The sequence below is a fragment of the Lampris incognitus genome, chromosome 9 (assembly GCF_029633865.1).
Source record: "Lampris incognitus isolate fLamInc1 chromosome 9, fLamInc1.hap2, whole genome shotgun sequence".
Classification (NCBI taxonomy): Eukaryota; Metazoa; Chordata; class Actinopteri; order Lampriformes; family Lampridae; genus Lampris; species Lampris incognitus.
In genome coordinates, this window is record NC_079219.1 from 7,541,237 (window position 1) to 7,562,289 (window position 21,053).

General features: G+C 51.3%; 1 protein-coding gene across 1 annotated transcript in view; it reads right to left on the reverse strand.

The window, feature by feature from the left end:
• Window positions 1–3,138: 3,138 nt before the first annotated feature.
• Window positions 3,139–21,053, reverse strand: part of arhgef1b (Rho guanine nucleotide exchange factor (GEF) 1b) — a 39,557-nt gene continuing 21,642 nt past the window's right edge. The window contains 18 exon segments of the mRNA XM_056286108.1: window positions 3,139–4,599; window positions 6,064–6,168; window positions 6,642–6,823; window positions 6,925–7,050; window positions 7,761–7,904; window positions 8,009–8,061; window positions 8,208–8,315; window positions 8,406–8,493; window positions 8,638–8,805; window positions 9,499–9,574; window positions 10,115–10,189; window positions 10,392–10,492; window positions 12,859–12,973; window positions 13,200–13,325; window positions 14,427–14,509; window positions 14,786–14,932; window positions 15,606–15,796; window positions 16,550–16,714. Coding sequence (XP_056142083.1) covers window positions 6,094–6,168; window positions 6,642–6,823; window positions 6,925–7,050; window positions 7,761–7,904; window positions 8,009–8,061; window positions 8,208–8,315; window positions 8,406–8,493; window positions 8,638–8,805; window positions 9,499–9,574; window positions 10,115–10,189; window positions 10,392–10,492; window positions 12,859–12,973; window positions 13,200–13,325; window positions 14,427–14,509; window positions 14,786–14,932; window positions 15,606–15,796; window positions 16,550–16,714 — 2,023 coding nt within the window. The 3' untranslated portion in view covers window positions 3,139–4,599; window positions 6,064–6,093.

Consider the following 21,053-nt stretch of genomic DNA (forward strand, 5'->3'; position numbering starts at 1 on the left):
ATCTGGCCAATCCGTATTCATTCTAGGGGGAAAAAATATTGGCGCTCGGCGCTGCACTAGCGCCTCCTCTGGTCGGTAGGGGCGCCTGTTCGGCGGGAGGGGGAACTGGGAGAAATAGCTTGATCCTCCCACGCGCTACGTCCCCCCTGGTGAAACTCCTCACCGTCAGGTGAAAAGAAGCGACCGGCGACTCCACATGTATGGGAGGAGGCACGTGGTAGTCTGCAGCCCTCCCCGGGGCAGCAGAGGGGGGCGGAGCAGCGACCGGGACGGCTCGGAAAACAATTTGCCAAGTACAATTGGGGAGAAAAAGGGGCAACCCCCCCCCCCCAAAAAAGAAGAAATCACAAAGCAAGAATTTATTTCCCCAAATTTATTTAGAAAAAAAAACTGAAAATAAAAAAAGAACGTACCACAATTGTTCTTAAGTATACATCATTAAAAAAAAAACCTCTCACATAATAACATCAAAGCCCAAATACACAATATAGTTCTTGCATAATCGAAGTTTATGGATAAACAAGATGACAGATGCCGGTGTGACATGGACCGGAGCCCAAGAATCTACACCAAGCGCTGGCAGGAGGGGTAAAAAAAAAAAAAAGTGGGGGGGGGGGCGGTGCAAATCTGACTGCAGCTCGAAGAGGTGGACACGGACGCTGTAATAGAGTATACAACAGGTGACCCCTGAGAGGGTGTCCACAGGGGCTGAGTCAAGTCACCATACAATACAGACCCCTACCCGCAACCAGTGGCGTTCTCTTATCTCCTAGTAGGTATTACGGGGTTTCAATGTGAAGATTACCCCCCCCAACAAACAAACAAACAAACAAACATGAACAACAGTGCTTCCGTTTGTACACTTCAGATAAGAAAGAAGAAGAAGAAGTAGAAGAAAACGGCTTGATAGTCAGAGCAAGGCACCACTCTTTAAATACATTTTCCATACATCTATGTTTCTGTATACTGGTTACATGAGAGAGAGGGGGGGGGGGAGAGAGGGAGAGAAGCATCTGTTGTAGTCCTTCGTCCAGTGCTGCGGGCGAGGAGTGGACGAGTTACTGTAAGCTGGTGTTAACTGGGTCTCACGTGCCGATCGCTGCAGTTCAATGGTGAGGAAACCCCCCCCGCCCCGCCCCGCCCCCCCCCCCAAGTTCAATCTCCAACTTCGTGCGACTGGCAGGCCGGAGGGCCGCGGTGAGTCGGGCAAGTTATGGACAAGTCTTCTCTCTCTCCGTTCTTGGCAAATATAATTACATATGCTCTTTGAAAAAAAAACAAAAAAACAAAATGACCCAATAATACGCAACCCCGACGTCTGTAAGAAAAGCAAAAAAATAGGCCAACGAACGAGAAAGGCTGGGAGACGAGAGGATTCGATCAGCCGGTGCTATAGGAGGTGGGCTTGTGATTACGAATGCGTAGGAAGCTACTCAGCTCACTTGTCTTTAGACAGACAGAGGCGAGGGGCCTTAGCCAGACCGGGGGGGGGGGGGGAGGGGCCTCAGCATCAATCGTTACTATGGGCAAATGTGGGCGTACACCCCCATGGCGTTTGATAGTCAGCGGCAAAGCATGATGGTTATTTGTACTTCCTTCCTCCTAACATCCGCCGTCTGCCTCTTGCAACGAGCAGTCTAGCCGGGCCTGCAGAGACCCCGGCGTTAGCCGATCGGTGTCGAGACGCAAGGGGTTGTTACCCCGGTTCTGGTCTCGGAGACAAACTTCAGAGCTAAAAAGAAAAAATCCCCATGGGTGTGTAAACACAAATCTGCCCGTGGTAACGACCGACGCGCGAGGCCCCGGTAGCCCGCCGTTTCCCTAATAGTTGTTCTTCCACAGGACGACATCGACGTACAACCCTCACGAGGAAGCGGGAGGCCGAGAGTCCCGGTGACGGCGAGCGCGAGGAGGAAAAAGGAAAAGACGGGCGACAGCGAAACGGCAGTTGACGTTCAGACAGAAACTCGCCGCGTTAAATACCCCGTGCCGCTTGAGCGACGGCCGTAACCGGAATTTCCGTATCTTCAGGCTGAGGTTTCGGGCGAGGGGCGCAGGGTGGGGGGGCCCAGGGGGGGCCCACCGTTGTTGTGGGAATGGCGTGAATGCGTGTTAGGATATCATCGCCGTTACTGTAAGTACAGTACGGGTGAGAGTGATGGCCCCGGCGAGTCTGCAGTTTTTTGTTTTTTTTTCTTGCCTCCACGTTTCAGACTTTTCCGAGGGTCTCTGCAGGACTCCTCGGCCCGGCCGGGCGTTGTGGGCCTTTACTCCTTCTCTGTTTCCGGAACGGGTCAGCACGTGAGGCGTTAGGTACAGCTCGTTGCAGTCGCGCCGGCTCGGCGCTCTGCAGCCCCGAGCGACTTCCGTGGACCACTCTTTCATTTCTTGTAATATATATATATATATATATATATATATATATATATATATATTTATTTTTTTTGCTCAAGAAAATCTACGCATTATGTAAACAGGCTCTCTGCAGCTTCTGGAGCGTGAGCACTTTATGCAAACACGGGGTCTATTTTCACCGTTGGGGCAATTGTTATGCAAAATCGGTACATCTCCACAGCCCATAATTCTTCTTTTCTCCGCCTTTCTCGAACAACACATTTTCTAATCTATTTTTTCCTGCCCGTCTGCACGGTCGGCAAGCCGCTCGCTATGGTTGGCACATATCGGAATTTGGAAAAGGGGGAGGGGGGGGGGAGAAGCAGCTGGTCAAGGAAAGTAACTGTAGGCTCAGTTTTTTGGGAGCCGTCACTCTCGAATCAGCCTTAAGTACAATGCTTATATACACATCATTCATGTCATAATAACGTTACAGCTTGCATGAGGATCCGACGGTACACAGTCATGTCTTTGGTCCTGTGCGCATGGCCACAGTTCAATGCCACTACTCGAGAAATCGTTTGAGCATCGTCACAAAAATTATAATTACAATCAACACCTGAAGAAAATACAGAGCGAGATAATCCAATTCTGATACAAACATTGCTACCAGTGAAGAATATAATCTTTGACTAATAACATATCTAACAGCATATAATACAAAATGAAACCTTCTCTAAGCTCCATGATTTGGCTCAGGATCTACAAGCCCTAATGTGGGAGGGGTGGTGGCGGTGGGGTGGGGTGGGTGGGGGTGGTGGCGGTGGGGATTTTGCCCTTGCAGACATCACCGTCAAAACAGGCGAGCGCAAACAACACTCGCCCCGGCTGCCTTCCTTTGTGAAACCTGCTGTAGCACTGGGCTTCAGTCGTGTCTGTGCGTCTCCCCCGTATGCACTCACTGACCCGATCGTCTGCATCTCGCTTCAGGGACAGCGAGTGCAAGAGCTTTGCCTCCCCCACCCTCTCCCCCCCCCCCCAAAAAAAACACATCTTCCCACGACAGTTTCCTTCCATTCAAATCAAGTTTGCTTCAAACGACGAGCCGAATCGACAGACAACTTTCCCTTCTGTCCCTCGACCCTCCCCGCTCACACGACGTACTCTCGTCGCCACCTGCCCTCGACCGTCGTTCTACATTCTCGGCCCCTGCCCTTCGTTTCCCCCCCCTCCTCTTCCCCCCACCGCCCGTCTCCCTCATCGCTCCGTCCCTTCCAGCCCAGTGCCAGAACAGCGTCACTACCCCCCAGAAGCAGCGCGCTTACCTAACAGGACCCGGGAGGAATAAATAAAAGCGGCACACACACACCGACAGACAACTTGCTACAGCGGGTAACGTCAGCCCTTTCCTTGCATGTGTGTGTGCGCGCACAGGCTTCCCATTTCACCTTCCACGTTAAATTACACCAGGAAGAAAAAAAAACAAAAAAAAAACTCTCACAAGGGTATCTAACAACACGTCCTGACACTCACACACACACACACACACACACACACACACACACACATACGACTGTGATCGGGGCTGGCTAAGCAGCGCCCGTTTCACCGGCCTTCCTAAACTGTACTCGACTGAACCGAAATGTGATGTGCACGCCGCAAGTGCGATGCCGCGGCTCTGTTTGGGAGAGGAACCCGTGTCCGCCCGGACTTCCATCACAACACATCGCGGCTCTGCTGAGTTTCAGCACACAGGCTGCAGATACAATACTATACAGTTCGGATCAGCGCAGGATTCCAAAGTTCTAAAACTCTACAGTGCCCTCTGCAGGGCTCGAGCTGATATTACTCATTTGGGATGCACCGGGAGCGCTTGTTCTTCCATGTATATCTGCTATTCGATAACATATAAAGATTTCTCTGGTGTGCGCGCCTATGGTGTGTGTGTGTGTGTGTGTGTGTGTGTGTCACAGAAGATCACAATCAATACACTTCGTTAGGCAGCATCAATCTCACAGCAAAATTGCTCTTTTGGCAACTGGAAAGGAGGATCGCTATTGTGTCTCGTCTTTTGTCAATTACTTCGGCACACACGCACGTACACACACATACTCATGCACACGACCACATACACACACTTCCCATGTTCCATTACTGAACCACTACACTGGGCATGACGTCTTGAGCGTTGAGTAAAACAGGGGGTTTCCAGGCGGTCCTCTGAAAGTCTCTCTCGCACTCCAGTACAGCACCTATAATGATGATCTGGACAGGAGACAAGTCAAGGGAAAGCATGAATACACTTGCAAGACACATCCATCATCCAAGCCGCTTATCCTAATTAGGGTCGCGGGGATGCTGGAGCCTATCCCAGCAGTCGTTGGGCGGCAGGCGGGGGGGGACACCCTGGACAGGTCGCCGGTCCATCACAGGGCCGACACATTCACACCTAGGGACAATTTAGGACGGCCGAGTCACCTGACCTACATGTCATTGGACAGTGGGAGGAAACCGGAGCACCCGGAGGAAATCCACGGGGAGAAGATGCAAACTCCACACACAGAGGATGACCTGGGATGACCCCCAAGGCTGGACGACCCCGGGGTTTGAACCCAGGACCTTTTTGCCGTGAGGCGACCGTGCTAACCACTGCGCCACCGTGCCGCCCTCCACATGAAAACATTACGCAATAATGAGGGACACACCATCTAAAATAGGGACAGCTGACCGCTGTTTTCAGTCGTTATGCCACTGTAGTGTTTATAAGGGTGGGGACACCTGCAGTCAGTTGAGACTGAAGCGGTCACTTAGATGAGCGATGAAACGTTTCTGTCAATAAACGTTGTGTCCAGATGAACTGGTTCACCCTTCTTTGATTTTTCTTACCTGGATTATTAAGCATGCATGAAGACACAGTGGCAGCTCCTCTTTCAAAATGAGCGCTAGAACCCTGTGCACCTTTTCAGCACTGTTGTGCAATTGTAGCCCTTTGTTGACAAAGTGCTAACACTAACGCTTCTACAGGTGGATCCTACATATATTTATATTTATATTTCAGAGATACTGAGTAATCACCTTCCGTGATGATAGTCATGATTCCCCCCCCCTTTTCTCCCCAATTGTATCCGGCCAATTACCCCACTCTTCCGAGCCGTCCCGGTCGCTGCTCCGCCCCCCCCTGCCGATCCGGGGAGGGCTCCTCCAGTACATGTGGCGTCGCCAGCCGCTTCCTTTCACCTGACGGTGAGGAGTTTCACCAGGGGGACGTAACGCGTGGGAGGATCACGCTATTCCCACCCCAACAGGTGCCCCCGACCGACCAGAGGAGGCGCTAGTGCCGCGACCAGGAAACATACCCACATATTGCTTCCCAACCCGCAGACGCGGCCAATCGTGTCTGCAGAGACGCCCGACCAAGCCGGAGGAAACACGGGGATTCGAACCGGTGTTCCCCGTGTTGGCAGGCAACGGGATAGACCGCCGCGCCACCCGGACGCCCGGTAATGATGTTTTTCATGCAATGTATAGTGTTTTAGGGATACGTTCTTCTGATGCTCTAGCCTAGCTAGAGCTCTGTGAGTACAGGACACACATGTGTAAGGGAGAACTGGTGGGAGACCAAATCCTAGCTGATAAAGTATGATTCGTTGGCCCCGTATCCCTGAAAAACTTTTGGCCATTACAGGTCAGTATAGTGATCGGTTTCAAATGGCGCCTCAGTGTTCTCACCTGGTGGCCAGCAGGTAGCGCACCGGCGTCTCAGTGGAAATTGCCCTCCTCCAGCGAAAACTTGGAGACAGCCTCCTGCAGCCTGTGGTACTCCGCTTCAACTACCTGCAGCACACGGATCAATATCACCCAAGGAAGTTAGAAAACACACACACACACACACACACACACACACACAATTCTAGCCACCTTTTCTACTCATCATCCTTTCTCCATCTCTCTCAGCGCTCCTCTGACACATCCCATAGCAACCCGTGGACATAATAGCCATTGTCAGAGAAGTCCAATTTCACAAGGCAATTTTCCACCGGGCAGTAACAGCAGCGGTTAAGTGGTTTTCTGTTCTCTTGTTTCTCTTACGGGGCCATTTTGGCCCCATCTGTCCAAAGTATTGCCTGGCTCGCCTCTTACTTAGATTATCTGAAGTGAAGTACGCCATGACAACCCCTGTCTCGCTTTCCATTCAGCTCCCGTCTACTGTTGGGGTCCGCATCTTTTATTATGCCGCGCTCGTTCGAGTCCCCTCGCGGTTCAGCCCCGTCCGCCCCCTCCTCATTCGTTTACTCCTCTTCTCTCACCTCGAGTTTCTTCAGCTTTTCCTCCAGACTCTGGAGTCTCATGTGCACTTCCTCCATCCTGTCTTGGGACAACACCAGGGGCGCGCTGATGCCCCGCTCCTCCTCCGTCTTTACCCCTCCCCCCTCCGTTCCACCTCCGTGGTCCTCCCCTTCCGCTCTTCCGTCTGCGGGCTGGCTTTCCTCTACGGGGGGAAAAGACAGAATGGGACTCCAGCAAAGTCATGTCTTTTAAGTACCGCCGCTGTTGACTAACAACAAACGCTCTCGGCAGCCTTCTACAGACCTGATGACTGACAGCAGTCGGTGTCTTGGTACGGCCTCTCCGTTCCCTCTCCTCCATTTTCCTTGTTAGGCTGGGAGCCCTCCGACAGGCTTATGCTGCCAACCAACAGCCTTTTCAGCAGCATGACTACGAAGAGGACACAGTCACATTTAGCAGGTTTACAGAACAATAAAAAAAACCAAAAACTCAAAACCAGACAGCAGTAATGGCAGGAGAGTACGTTTTTTTTTGTGTTTTTCTTTTATTTTTAATTTTATGTGATGGCCTGGCGGCCTGTCCAGGCTGTCTCCCCGCCTGCCACCCGATGACTGCTGGGATAGGCTCCAGCATCCTCGCAACCCTGACAGCAGGATGAGCGGTTCATATAGTGGATGGATGGGTTTTACCCCCTTTCCCCCCCCAGTTGTATCCGGTTAATTACCCTGCTCTTCTGAGCCGTGCCGGTCGCTGCTCCACCCCCTCTGCTGATCCGGGGAGGGCTGCAGACTACCACAAGCCTCCTCCGATACATGTGGAGTCGCCAGCCGCTTCTTTTCACCTGACAGTGAGGAGTTTCGCCAGGGGGACGTAGCACATGGGAGGATCACGCTATTCCCCCCGGTTCCCCCGGACTAGTGCAGCGACTGGGACACATACCCACATCCGGCTTCCCACCCGCAGACACGGCCAATTGTGTCTGTAGGGACACCCAACCAAGCCGGAGGTAACACAGGGATTCGAACCGGCGATCCCCGTGTTGGTAGGCAACGGAATAGACCGCCACCCGGACGCCCCTGGCAAGTTTGAGATTACGTTCGTAAAGGTGAAAAGGAAGCTCCCCCGTCCCGTTCACTCACCTTCATCTTGTGCACTTTTGGCCACCTTCTCCCGGTCGGTGTTGGAGTGGTGGATCAGGTCGAAGCCTTTGTCCGACAGGTAGACGATCAGGGTGTGGCGGGCATCCGTGGACTTGTCATCGGTCAAGCTGTCCTTATCTCGATCTGCGGACGGACACGAGGCTTAGCTCGGGCTCAAGTCTCCAGAAGTGCATAAAAAAAGAAAATCGGCGAGTTTGGTTGGAGGCTGTGTCGCGCGGCACACTCACCACCGCCGCTCTTCAAACCGCCGTTCTCAGTGGGACTCAGCGGGGCAGACAGCCTGTGAACGAGAGAGAGGAGAGAAGAGAGGGGGGAGAGGAAGAAAGAAGAAAGAAACAAGGGTGGTGAGAGAGACTAGACAGATCAGTATGGTTTAACATCAGATATGAGGTCTGGCTCTTGGCGAACACACGTGCAAACACTTACAATGTGGGACTGAAGGGCGGTCCTCCACCGCCGGGAAGTAACGGCAACTTCATCGGAGCTCCACTCAGCTTTAGGTCGTCCACCGTTGACTTTATCACATCCGTCCACCTACGAAAACGCACATGTGATTACTTTTCCGCAGAAAGGACCATTACCAATAAATCCTCGTCAGTCTTCCTCTTCCTCCCCCGTACTCACGTCTTCCTCTCGCCAACAGACTGGGCCACCAGCTCATAGATCTGAGCCCCGCTGTCCCATGTGAAGATCACATAGAAAGCCTTGCGATCTGGCGGAGACAAAAGTCAAGCTAAAATCAACACTTTGTTTTCTTTTTTTTTCCCAACGTCGCCGGCGCCGATAACAAGGGTGGCACGGTGGGTATCAAACACGCCTGCGTGTCGAGTGTGTGCATCCGTGCGTCGCTCCCCACCTGTGGCCACCTCCCGCAGGAAGACCGAGTCCAGCTTGATGATGGGACTGAGCATCTGCTTGCCCTCCTGCACGGCGATGTTGCTCTTGCTCTGGCACTTGAGCACCATCTTGTCGTCCTGTCGCTGCAGGAGCATCAGCATGTCCCCCAGCAGCACACACTGCACCTCTGTGGCGGGCGGGGGGGAGGAGGACGGGGGGGGGGGGGGAGGAGAAAGGCGGGAGATGAATGAAAATCTTATTATTTTTTTTTCTCAGACATAAGGAGTATTTGGGTAGTAAAAACATATGCCGAGGGCGTCCGGGTGGCGTGGCGGTCTATTCCGTTGCCTACCGACACGGAGATCGCCCGTTCGAATCCCCGTGTTACCTCCGGCTTGGTCGGGCGTCCCTACACACACAATTGGCCGTGTCTGCGGGTGGGAAGCCGGATGTGGGTATGTGTCCTGGTCGCTGCACTAGCGCCTCCTCTGGTCGGTCGGGGCGCCTAATCGGGAGGGGAGGGAGAGGGAACTGGGGGGGGAATAGCGTGATCCTCCCACGCGCTACGTTCCCCTGGTGAAACTCCTGTCAGGTGAAAAGGAGCGGCTGGCGACTCCACATGTATCGGAGGAGGCATGTGGTGGTCTGCAGCCCTCCCCCCGGATCGGCAGAGGGGGTGGAGCAGCGACCGGGGACGGCTCAGAAGAGCGGGGTGATTGGTCGGATACAACTGGGGCGATAAAGGGGGGGGGGGCAAAAAAACAGATGCCGAATCTTCTGTCCACATGACACTGCTAGAGAAGCAGGACACAGGCAATCGCACACAGCACATGCATGTCATGAACAAACACACACACACAAACACACAATTTAAAATTACCGATAGCTTTCTCTTTGGTTACTTTCCAGGTCAGAGGGCCTTCATAGATCATCTTCTTCTGGGTCAAATCAATATTCTGAAGGAGAGGAGAGAGAGACAGACAGACAGACAGACAGACAGACAGACAGACAGACAGACAGACAGACAGACAGACAGACAGACAGACAGACAGACAGAGAGACAGACAGACAGACAGACAGACAGACAGAGAGAGAGAGAGAGAGAGAGACAGACAGACAGACAGACAGACAGACAGACAGACAGACAGACAGACAGACAGACAGAGAGAGAGAGAGAGAGAGACAGACAGACAGACAGACAGACAGACAGACAGACAGACAGACAGACAGACAGACAGACAGACAGAGAGAGAGAGAGACAGACAGACAGACAGACAGACAGACAGACAGACAGACAGACAGACAGAGAGAGAGACAGACAGACAGACAGACAGACAGACAGACAGACAGACAGACAGACAGACAGAGAGAGAGAGAATGAAATGAGATGACTGAAGGCAGCTGGAGAGAGGGGATCTTGAGTGGTACCAGTACTTCAGCCTTCGTCTCCACACTACACAACAAAGTAGGAAGACGGCTCGACAACGCCACCTTACCCTGTACTCCGTATACAGCTCATTACTGGGTTTCAGCCCCGACACGTCCAGTCTACGCTGGTAGTCCTTCAGTGTCTGGGGGCAGACAGAAACACCGGAGGGACAATGAGAGGACAGTCAACACGGCTCGTACCTGCATCAATACCCAAACGCCCGCACCGATCCCGCCAAGGTCGCGGCGGGGATTTGCCGGAACCTGATCTGCGCTCGGTCACTGAATGAGGGCGTAAACGTGCCGGGCGGCCAACGCGCTACGCTTGTGGTGTGCGCTTCTCACCAGAAGGTTCTCCATCACTTTGACCTCCTCGTTGACGTGGTTGAGGATCTTCCGGCAGCACTCGGCGCTCTGCTGGATCCTCCCCTTCTCCGTCTCGTCCTCTGCAGTGACACGGGAGGACACGGAGGTGAAGAAAACCGCGCCTTACAGTCGGCAACCAACATCAAGACTCTCAAACACACTGACAGACGACCGGTCATTCAGATGTTTGTTTTTTGTGTCGGGATCAAGTTCGAAGCCGCCGTTAAGATTCGTCCTGTGCTGTCCTGACGTGTCAGACTGCCCTGATTCTACTTCCTGTTTGTCATGATTTACCCTTTTTTGTTTGCGTCCCTACTCCTCAAAATTTTGGGGGGATTTTTCCTCCCTTTTTCTCCCCAATTGTATCCGGCCAATTACCCCACTCTTTCGAGCCACCCCGGTCGCTGCCCCCCCCCTCTGCCGATCCGGGGAGGGCTGCAGACTACCACACGCTTCCTCCGATACATGTGGAGTCGCCAGCCGCTTCTTTTCACCTGGCAGTGAGGAGTTTCACCAGGGGGACGTAGCACGTGGGAGGATCACGCTATTCCCCCCCCAGTTCCCCCGAACAGGCGCCCCGACCGACCAGAGGAGGCGCTAGTGCAGTGACCAGGGCACATACCGGCATCCGGCTTCCCACCCGCAGACACGGCCAATTGTGTCTGTAGGGACGCCCGACCAAGCCGGGGGTAACACGGGGATTCGAACCGGCGATCTCCGTGTTGGTAGGCAACGGAGTAGACCGCCACACCACCCGGACGCCCCAAAATGGTGCATATTTTATGTTTTGTGAGCAGAAAACATCTTTTTTTTTTTTTTTTTTCATTTTCAAAAAGCCCCACGGGTTAGAATGTCAGCCTAAGTGACCTGCATTGGGACCTCCATGTTCTGTCAACACTCCCAAAACTCACACCCTCATCGTCACGCAAACACACCAGGCCATGAAAAATATGAATAAATAACAGGAACCCTCAACACTGCTGTGGGGGATACCCTCCTGCCTCTGCTAGCAATGTGAGACTTCATTTGCTGAAAAATAACCTGCTGTGTTACTTGCGGTGTTGTGGTTAGCACTGCAGAACACCGTGCATGTCTCCAGGGGAGACATGGCGTCTCCAGACATATGCGGGTGACATATTAAAGCCAAGATCCACAACTTTTCTCCATTGATAAGTTGTTATTTTATCCATCTGACACACGAGGATGATAACGTGGCGACTCTGTTAGACGGGTAATCGATATTACAGCAGAACAGTGTTCGGATATAGTTCAGTGTAGGCGGCAGAGAGAATTGGACCCACTGAGACGGATCTTCCCAGACTACACACAAGGTGTGCGTCTCTTTTTTGCCACCAGCTCGGCAGTAAACACTTCCAGCCCTTGGAAGAATGCGAACTTTGGACCAAAGCTAATGCACGCCGCCCGACGTCTGCAGTATAGTCATCGAAACTCCGCTCTGCCGTAATATTTATTGTTCGCTGAACACCGGCAGCACAACACAGCCATGACCTTGTGGTCTTTTTTTTATTTTTTCTGGTTAAGTTTTGTGCAACATTCAGCGTTTGCTGCTGCACCAGTTGGGGCAACCCGGTCAAAACATTTCAGCAGCGGTCTAACGGTGTGGTCAAACCAAATTTCGAAGCTAATTTTTCGCGCGATGAGATTACATATTAAGTCAATGAGAAGATGCGAATAGATGCGAACTCGCGTGTGTTGTTCGATTTTCCCCCTTTTTCTACCCAGTTACCCCGCTCTTTTTGAGCCGTCCCGGTCGCTGCTCCACCCCCTCTCTGCCGATCCGGGGGGTCGCCCCGACCGACCAGAGGAGGCGCTAGTGCAGCGACCAGGACGAATACCCACATCCAACTTCCCACCCGCAGACACGGCCAATAGTGTCTGTAGGGACGCCCGACCAAGCCGGAGATAACACGGGGGATTCGACCCGGCGATCCCGTGTTGGTGGGCAATGGAATAGCTACCCGGACGCCGCCCGGGTTTAAAATATTCGACCTGAGTGAGAAATTCGCATGATGCTGTGTCGCGAAAGCCTATCAGCAACGAAGCTCAATCTCCTCTCCTCTTTTCCGGAAGAGAATTCATGGGTTCGCGTACTCGATCCTGCGGCCAAACTCGCGCGAGTAGCGCGAATAAGAACAAATGATGCCACGATCAAACTCGGGCAAGTAAAGCGAGGCAAAAAGTTCGCTTCGCGTTTGGTGTGAACACGCCATGAGGAGAGTGGAGCGCATCTCCGGCCACGGTCAAGACGGCTGTTAGCGTTCTGTAACGCGCCTCCACCGTCCAGATGGATAAAACGACCATTTATTAAGGCATAAAACTCGCAGATCTTAGCTTTAACTTTTGTTGCGCGGTATGCTCGACAGACAGACAGGCTCAAAATCATCTATACACACACACACACACACAAACACACACAAACACACACCTGTGCTCTTAGCAATATTCTCCAGTAGCAAAGGGTACTTGGTCAGTCTCTGCATCTCTATGGGGATGATGTCCTTCAGCTGCAGCCTACGGCACTGGGGCTTACTCTCTGCCTCCTGGGATCAACACACACACACACACACACACACACACACACACACACACACACACACACACGATCAGAAAAACACCCACTTGTTTTGTGTTGATGTGTGCGTGTTTGACTGCATATGCCTGTGCGCATCTGTTTTACTTTGAAGACGGTTTTGTGGAGTCTCGTCTCGTCTCTCAGCATCTCGCCGTTTCTCTGCATCTGCCCATCTGCTCCGTGGTGCAAGTTACCTGTATGAAGGCGTTGAAACGTGCGTCCTTCTTCTGCCGGCTCTTGATCTGGTCCAGCGCCCATGACTGGTGACTGCAGAACCGGGCTGTCAACTTCTGGAACCACTCCCCCTCCGGACCACCAAACTACAAGAGAGTGCGGACAGACACATTGAAACCAACAGTCTCATGTTGATTTTTATTAGACTAAGGGGGAAAGAGAAGAGGAAGAAAAAGAGGAGGAGGAGGGGCACAAAGAGATGCACACACGGAAGCAAGGCTAATTGGGAAAAAAACATATGAAGAAGAAACAGCACTTCATCCCACCTCCAGTTAATTCCCGTACACACCAGAATTTTTTTTTTAATTTTACAAAGCACGTGACATTAACCCCAGATAGCAAAATTGCTGTGGTTCGGACCCGTCCCACACCCGACACTTTCATCCGGCCCACATAGCGTGTGGAATAGTGGCACTTGGGCGGTCCGCTCCTGTTTGTCAGATCTGGGCCAGAACCAAGCCATAGCGATGCAGCATGTGCCACATATATGCCAAAGGTGGCCCATATTTGTTTTGTGATATTTGGGCCATATTCACCATTTACCACACGGGGCCACTTCAGGGTCACATCCAGATCACATGTTGCCCAGAGCACCGCATCTTTGCCAAAAAAGGCCCACATTTGATTTGGCATATTTGGGCCATATTTGCTATTATACATGTGGGCCACTTCAGGCTCACATCCATTTGGTCAGGGCCAGAAGAAGGCCACCAGTGCCGCATCATTGCCTGAAGTGGCCCACATCCGGATGCTATCTGGGACTGGAATTGACACTAAAGACCATCAAACACAAAGGAGGTCTAAGCAAGAGTTAGTGTTGGTTATTTTTGAGTTTTCATATTTAGCGTACTCTTAAGAAGAAAAGCTATTTCTGTGTGTATGTTTTCACATTCAGGCCTAGTTTGGTTCACGGAGGGCTAAAATAATCAAATTTTGCGGCGTAATTTAACAAAAATCACACGACTGCAAAATAGATCCTTGTGTGAAGATTATGGATACCAGTCATTTTTTGTCTAGTGACGGCTACATGGACCTAAAATCATACCAGTCGAGTATTCTATCAATTCCTGTTCCGGTTCTAACCTCGCTGAAAACGGAGGACAGGGTGTCGGGGGTGAAAGTGGATTCTAAGGAGAGAGAAAAGGGGACAAGGAGAGGAAGGAGACTTCAAAATTGGGGATGCTTACTCTGTTGAGCAGTGTGACACCGATGGACTTGACGATAAAGTTGTCCTCCAGACGCAGTTTCTTCAAGTTCTCATAGAAGGTATCTGGTGTACACAGGCAGAGATGCACACAGTGGTGAACACCCACCAGTTTATTTCTGATGTCTGGACCCTACATACTGTTCAGCTCTCCTATCCTACTCTGTTAATTGTAATGGGTGGCGATTGAACTTTGTCATAACTCGACACAATCGGTGGTTAGAAAACCCACCGCAGTGGTTTGCTTATGATGCAAAGGAGCATGGATCTGAACCTCTAATGTCCCATTTCAAATGTACCACAACAGTAGAGGGTAAAATCAGCCTGCGTATTGATGCTTACAGTGCACTTCGATAATATCGTCCAGGCTGGGGAAGATGGCGGCCAGCTCGTCGGTGGTGAGGATCTCCTCTCTCTCCAGAGGCTTGGAGAAGACTGTCTGGAGGACGGTCAACATTCGCACGTGGGCGTGCTCTGTCGCAAACAACTCTGAGAGACGGACAGGGGACATGTTGGTGTTAGGGGTGCCACTAAATACACACATATATAAATCACAACGTTCAAGATGACCACTATATATGTTGCAGGGATAACACTCTGGTAGCAGTCTTAATACTGAGAAGTCAGGGCGTCCGGGTAGCATAGCGGTCTATTCTGTTGCCTCCCAACACGGGGATCGCCGGTTCGAATCCCCACGTTACCTCCAGCTTGGTCGGGTGTCCCTACAGACACAATTTCAGTGGCGTTTCAGGGACATGCAGACAACGGCTCAGTATTATGGATGCTGATGGGAGTTTTATCCCTATAACATATCTAGAGAGCTAATGTTGAAATCTGGGACAGTTTCCGTTTAAACTCCGGGCCTCATTCTTCCAGGGATGCATCACTGCTGCTGCGCGACAAGAAATCCTGTTTGGTAAACAACTGTTCTGTTCGGCCCTTCAAGGGGCACTCGGCCATGATAAATAATGGAACAAGGTCACATCTCTCTCTCGTTATCTCGGCCATAACCACACTGTCAGCGCAGGAGAATCCCGCAACTCAATACCTCACAGCCCACGGCCAATACGGCAATACTTCATCAAAACCCGTTATCATTCCTTCCACGGCCCTCCATTTTACTCTCATGGAGGGTGCCGGTCAGTTCCCCTCCTCTCCTCACCGTTGATGACCTCCTGCCTCTTGGTTTCCTTCTTGCTGAGGTTGGCCAGAGCGTCAGGCGAGGCCAGGTCTCTCCAGTTGGCCGGGTCCTGCTCCAGTTCCAGGAGGCGCGGCTCTATCTCCTCCAGCTGAGGGGAGGGGCTTGTGGGGGAGGGGCCGGGGCCCTCCGGAAATAAGGCCAGTCCTTCATTGCTGAGGGGAAGAGGCGAGAGGGAAGGTGGGAGAAGGGTGAGAAGCTAAGACCGAGGTCTACCACAACCGGAGAGCGCATCTACAAAACACCCATACAGGGGACCCCCTTGTCACACTTCCAGTGTGCTGAAGGTCCTCTCGGGGACACAAGAACAAAATTTGAAACATCATGAAAAGATCAAGATTTGATCAACCTCTGTCTGCATACCCATGATCCTTCACTTTTTCTGTACAAAGATTCCCTTCTGGGCATTGAGGTTGCATGTCTCATATGACCTCATACAGGACTATTTACAGTCCTCTTGACTAACAGTGATCCTGAAGGACTGGCTGGCCCTTAGCACTTATCTGAAAAGATTAATTACTGATCTGGCTGGGTGGCACTTAAACAAGAGAGCCATGTCTTGACTTGTCCCCGAGGGTGTCATTTGACTGGTATTCACTTCCAATCTGTCATGGCGGGTCGATATCTGAGGACAGATCTGATCTGTCTGATGGCCAGTGGTTAGTGTTAGTTGATCAATTAATTTTTATTGTCTCCATTTTTAGAAAATTGTTTTTTTCATTGGAAGAAAAGATTCAGTGTATTTTTGGCAATGCAGTTCCTCAACAGTGCCCCCAAAGAATTATCTCATTAATCATGTGACTGCTTTTACTTTGAAACGCTATCAAGATTTCAGTCTGTCTGTGCCTGCTGTGCACTTCTTCAGCCAAAGAGAGGCTGGGGGTGGGGGTTAGGTTAGTCTGTCTTACGGGTGGGAGTGCTGAGGGGTGAGCGGGGCGGGTGAGGTTGGTGTGGTGGAGGGTTGCTGGAGATCCACGTCGCTACGGGAGCGGGACTGTTTGGCCCGGGTGGAACCGCGGCGGCGGGACGAGTGCCGGTCCACACGTGCACTCTCGCTGCGCGCCACTTTCCTACTGTAAGGGAGTGAGGAGGAGGGAGGAAGGGGAAGGGGGGTTGTAGGTGAAAGAAAGACAAAATGAAGGGGGGGGGGAAGGAAGGACGGATGGACAGACGGACGGACGGGAAAGCGGAGGGGTTGGGTATGAGGAGGTGAGTTGGATCGGTGCCAAGGAGTTGGGGGAACGGAAGTAAGAAAGGACAGGGGCAGGAGGAGCACAAGGAGACCGTGGAGAAACAAACAAGGAGTTTGAAGGGAGCGATGTCAAAGATCATTTGAATTGGGGGGGGGGGGGGGGTAAAGAGGATGACACACGGGGGCAACAGAGTGAAGGAGAACCCAAATGCCGGATTTGAAGGCAAAAAAAGGCGGGAAGCCACGAGAATAACAAAGAATAAGAATCAAAAGGAAATACAGAGACAGAACATGGAGGACAGGCAATATTAAATATGCATATGTGTGACATGCATATCTGTGAATAACAATAATGCCCCGTAGAAACACGGCTTGCACGTGAATGCCTAACCTTACAGTACATTTACCCCCGAGAGAACACTGGGGGGCGTCTGAGAGCCAGCGGCATGCCTCGTAAGGAGGAAATACCTGGCAGGACCATGTCTGCGTAGTAACGTACCTGGAGAGAGGCACCGGCACAGCATCAGTTATCAACACATCTCCTCGGTTACACACGGTGCGCACACACGCTCCACAAAACACCCACCTATCACCAGTGTCGAGCTTATCTCACAACCTTTGCAACCAAGCAGACAATACTTAGCCATGCAAGAAGACCATGTGTGTGTGTGTGTGTTGATGTAATGAGTGGCTCAATGTGCTTTGTTGTGTTGTATGGTGTGTGTGTGTGTGTGTTGATGTAATGAGTGTATGGCTCCATGTGCTTTGTTGTTTTGTGTTGTGTTGTGTTGCATGGTGTGTGTGTGTGTGTGTGTGTTGATGTAATGAGCGTATGGCTCAATGTGCTTTGTTGTGTTGTGTTGTGTTGTGTTGCATGGTGTGTGTGTGTGTGTGTGTTGATGTAATGAGTGTATGGCTCGATGTGCTTTGTTGTGTTGTATGGTGTGTGTGTGTGTGTGTTTGTGTGTGTTGATGTAATGAGTGTATGGCTCAATGTGCTTTGTTGTGTTGTGTTGTGTTGCATGGTGTGTTTGTGTGTGTGTGTGTGTGTTGATGTAATGAGTGTATGGCTCCATGTGCTTTGTTTTGTTGTATGGTGTGTGTGTGTGTGTGTGTGTGTTTGTGTGTGTTGATGTAATGGGTGTATGGCTCAATGTGCTTTGTTGTGTTGTGTTGTGTTGTGTTGTGTTGCATGGTGTGTGTGTGTGTGTTGATGTAATGAGTGTATGGCTCCATGTGCTTTGTTGTGTTGTATGGTGTGTGTGTGTGTGTGTGTGTGTGTTGATGTAATGGGTGTATGGCTCAATGTGCTTTGTTGTGTTGTGTTGTGTTGTGTTGTATGGTGTGTGTGTGTGTGTGTTGATGTGATGAGTGTATGGCTCCATGTGCTTTGTTGTGTTGTATGGTGTGTGTGTGTGTGTGTGTGTGTGTGTGTGTGTGTGTGTGTTGATGTAATGGGTGTATGGCTCAATGTGCTTTGTTGTGTTGTGTTGTGTTGTGTTGTATGGTGTGCGTGTGTGTGTGTGCATGTGTGTGTGTGTGTTGATGTAATGAGTGTATGGCTCCATGTGCTTTGTTGTGTTGTATGGTGTGTGTGTGTGTGTGGTGTGTGTGTGTGTGTGTGTGTGTGTATGGCTCAATGTGCTTTGTTGTGTTGTGTTGTATGGTGTGTGTGTGTGTGTGTGTGTGCTGATGTAATGAGTGGCTCAATGTGCTTTGTTGTGTGTGTGTGTGTGTGTGTGTGTGTGTGTGTGTGTGTGTGTGTGTATGTGTGTGTGTGTGTGTGTGTGTGTGTGTGTGTGTGTGTGTTGATGTAATGAGTGTATGGCTTGATGTGCTTTGTTGTGTTGTGTTGTGTTGTGTTGTATGGTGTGTGTGTGTGTGTGTGTGTGTTGATGTAATGAGTGTATGGCTTGATGTGCTTTGTTGTGTTGTGTTGTGTTGTATGGTGTGTGTGTGTGTGTGTGTCTTGATGTAATGAGTGTATGGCTCGATGTGCTTTGTTGTGTTGTGTTGTATGGTGTGTGTGTGTGTGTGTGTGTGTATCTGTGAGAAAGAGAGAGAGAGAGAGAGAGAGCAGCATCCGTGCCTCTGTCAAGGCGTGGGGACCAACCTTGTCTTCCGTCTGTAAAAACACGGGACATCACAAGGTTACACACCCGGACACTGCCTTTACACCACCACTACAAGCTAACAACCCCAACATGCAGGCACACAACACAGCACAAGTCACTCAACAAGTGGTTCGACCGCTGACAGGGGAGCACGCCCGCTACAGCAACAAAGACCCCGCCACAACGGGTAACCATGCACAACGTGGACGCAGGACAAACGGACCGGCACCTGACCGGGCCTTGGACAGACAAGAGCACACAGAACAAAAACAAGGAAGGGCACGCCGAGGCTCGCTTCTCCCTCTTCCTTCCTGGACTCAAAAACCAGCCAATGCTCAGATGAGCTACTTCCTTGTTCAGATGAGCTACTTCCTTGTTCAGATGAGCTACTTCCTTGTTCAGATGAGCTACTTCCTTGCTCAGATGAGCTACTTCCTTGTTCAGATGAGCTACTTCCTTGTTCAGATGAGCTACTTCCTTGCTCAGATGAGCTACTTCCCTGCTCAGATGAGCTACTTCCTTGTTCAGATGAGCTACTTCCTTGTTCAGATGAGCTACTTCCTTGGAAAGCTTAGCCGACTACACTACCTTCGGGAGACTTAAACGCCACGTCGTCACACTGGGTAGGAGCTTCAACTCGAATGCTTAACTTACTGTACATACGAGGCTCGGCGTTTTCGGTTCTTATTTTTCAAAGCCGTCCAGCATACCGAATTTCGCCACAAGAGGTCACTGTTACGTAACCTCACATGAGCAGGAACAACTTTTTGGATCCGTGGAAACATAGAATCCGGGTGAAAAATCTGGGTATTTTTCAGTGAAAATCGGTAAAAACCGAAAACGCTTGAGCCTTGTCAATACATACTAGCTGGAGATCTAGAATATCTATGTTGTCTCTTACAATGCCATCCATCCGTCCGTCCATCCATCCATTACCCATCCATCCATCCATTATCCGAACCGCTTATCCTGCTCTCAGGGAGGCAGGGATGCTGGAGCCTATCCCAGCAGTCATTGGGCGGCAGGCGGGGAGACACCCTGGACAGGCAGCCAGTCCATCACAGGGCCCACACACACACACACACACACACACACACACCCATTCACACCTAGGGACAATTTAGTACGGCCGATTCACCTGACCTACATGTCTTTGGACTGTGGGAGGAAACCGGAGCACCCGGAGGAAACCCACGCAGACACGGGGAGAACATGCAAACTCCACGCAGAGGACGACCCGGGACGACCCCCAAGGTTGGAGTACCCCAGGGCTCGAACCCACTCTTGCTGTGAGGGGACCGCGCTAACCACTGCGCCGCCGTGCCGCCTCTTACAATTCCAGGCAAGCTGTAGGTAGATTCAATGACCCATTAAGGGAAATGGCGCTCGCTAATACCATGACCATTATCTTCTGCATCCATAGTCTATACGAACAAGGTCACAAATGCACAAACTATGCCGGTATGCACACGGACAATGCAATGCAATGAAGCTCTGATGTACACGTTAGAGGACAAGACAACACGGCACGCTTGAGAAGAGCGCCAAATGTTCTGATGGGAAGAAAGAATGAGGGAAGAACAGCCGCGCCAGTCTGAGGAGAGACGGAGAGACTGAAGTATATTAGTGGGAAAGGCAAGGGGGCTGGAAGAGGGAAAAGTGGGTCCCAGTTCACCGGGGGGGAGGGGGGGGGGCGCATCCTTCTCCAGACTCCAGACTCCAAGACAAGTCGTGTTAGCCGGCTAGCTAGCGGGCAGCAGGACAACAGCTAGCACACAGCAGGGACAGACAGCTGGGGGAGTTTTGCCAACGCTCCCTCAGCCTTAGACAGACACTGGACCCTGGACGGTCTTTGGATTTCAGACACTCTTTCAGGCTTACAAGGGTTACAAGTCCAGCTTTTTACAGCCCGGGCCTTCATAGTTTTTGACATCATGCATATCGGTTATGATATTTCTATTCACTGATATTTGGGAGATGTTGGACACAACAGCACAGCTAGAGCAGCATCTTAAGGGGGCAACTGAATACAAGCCCGTATTTCAACAACAAGAACAGAATAACCCTCGTGCCTCACTTAGACTGTGTATATAGGATTCTCCGTTA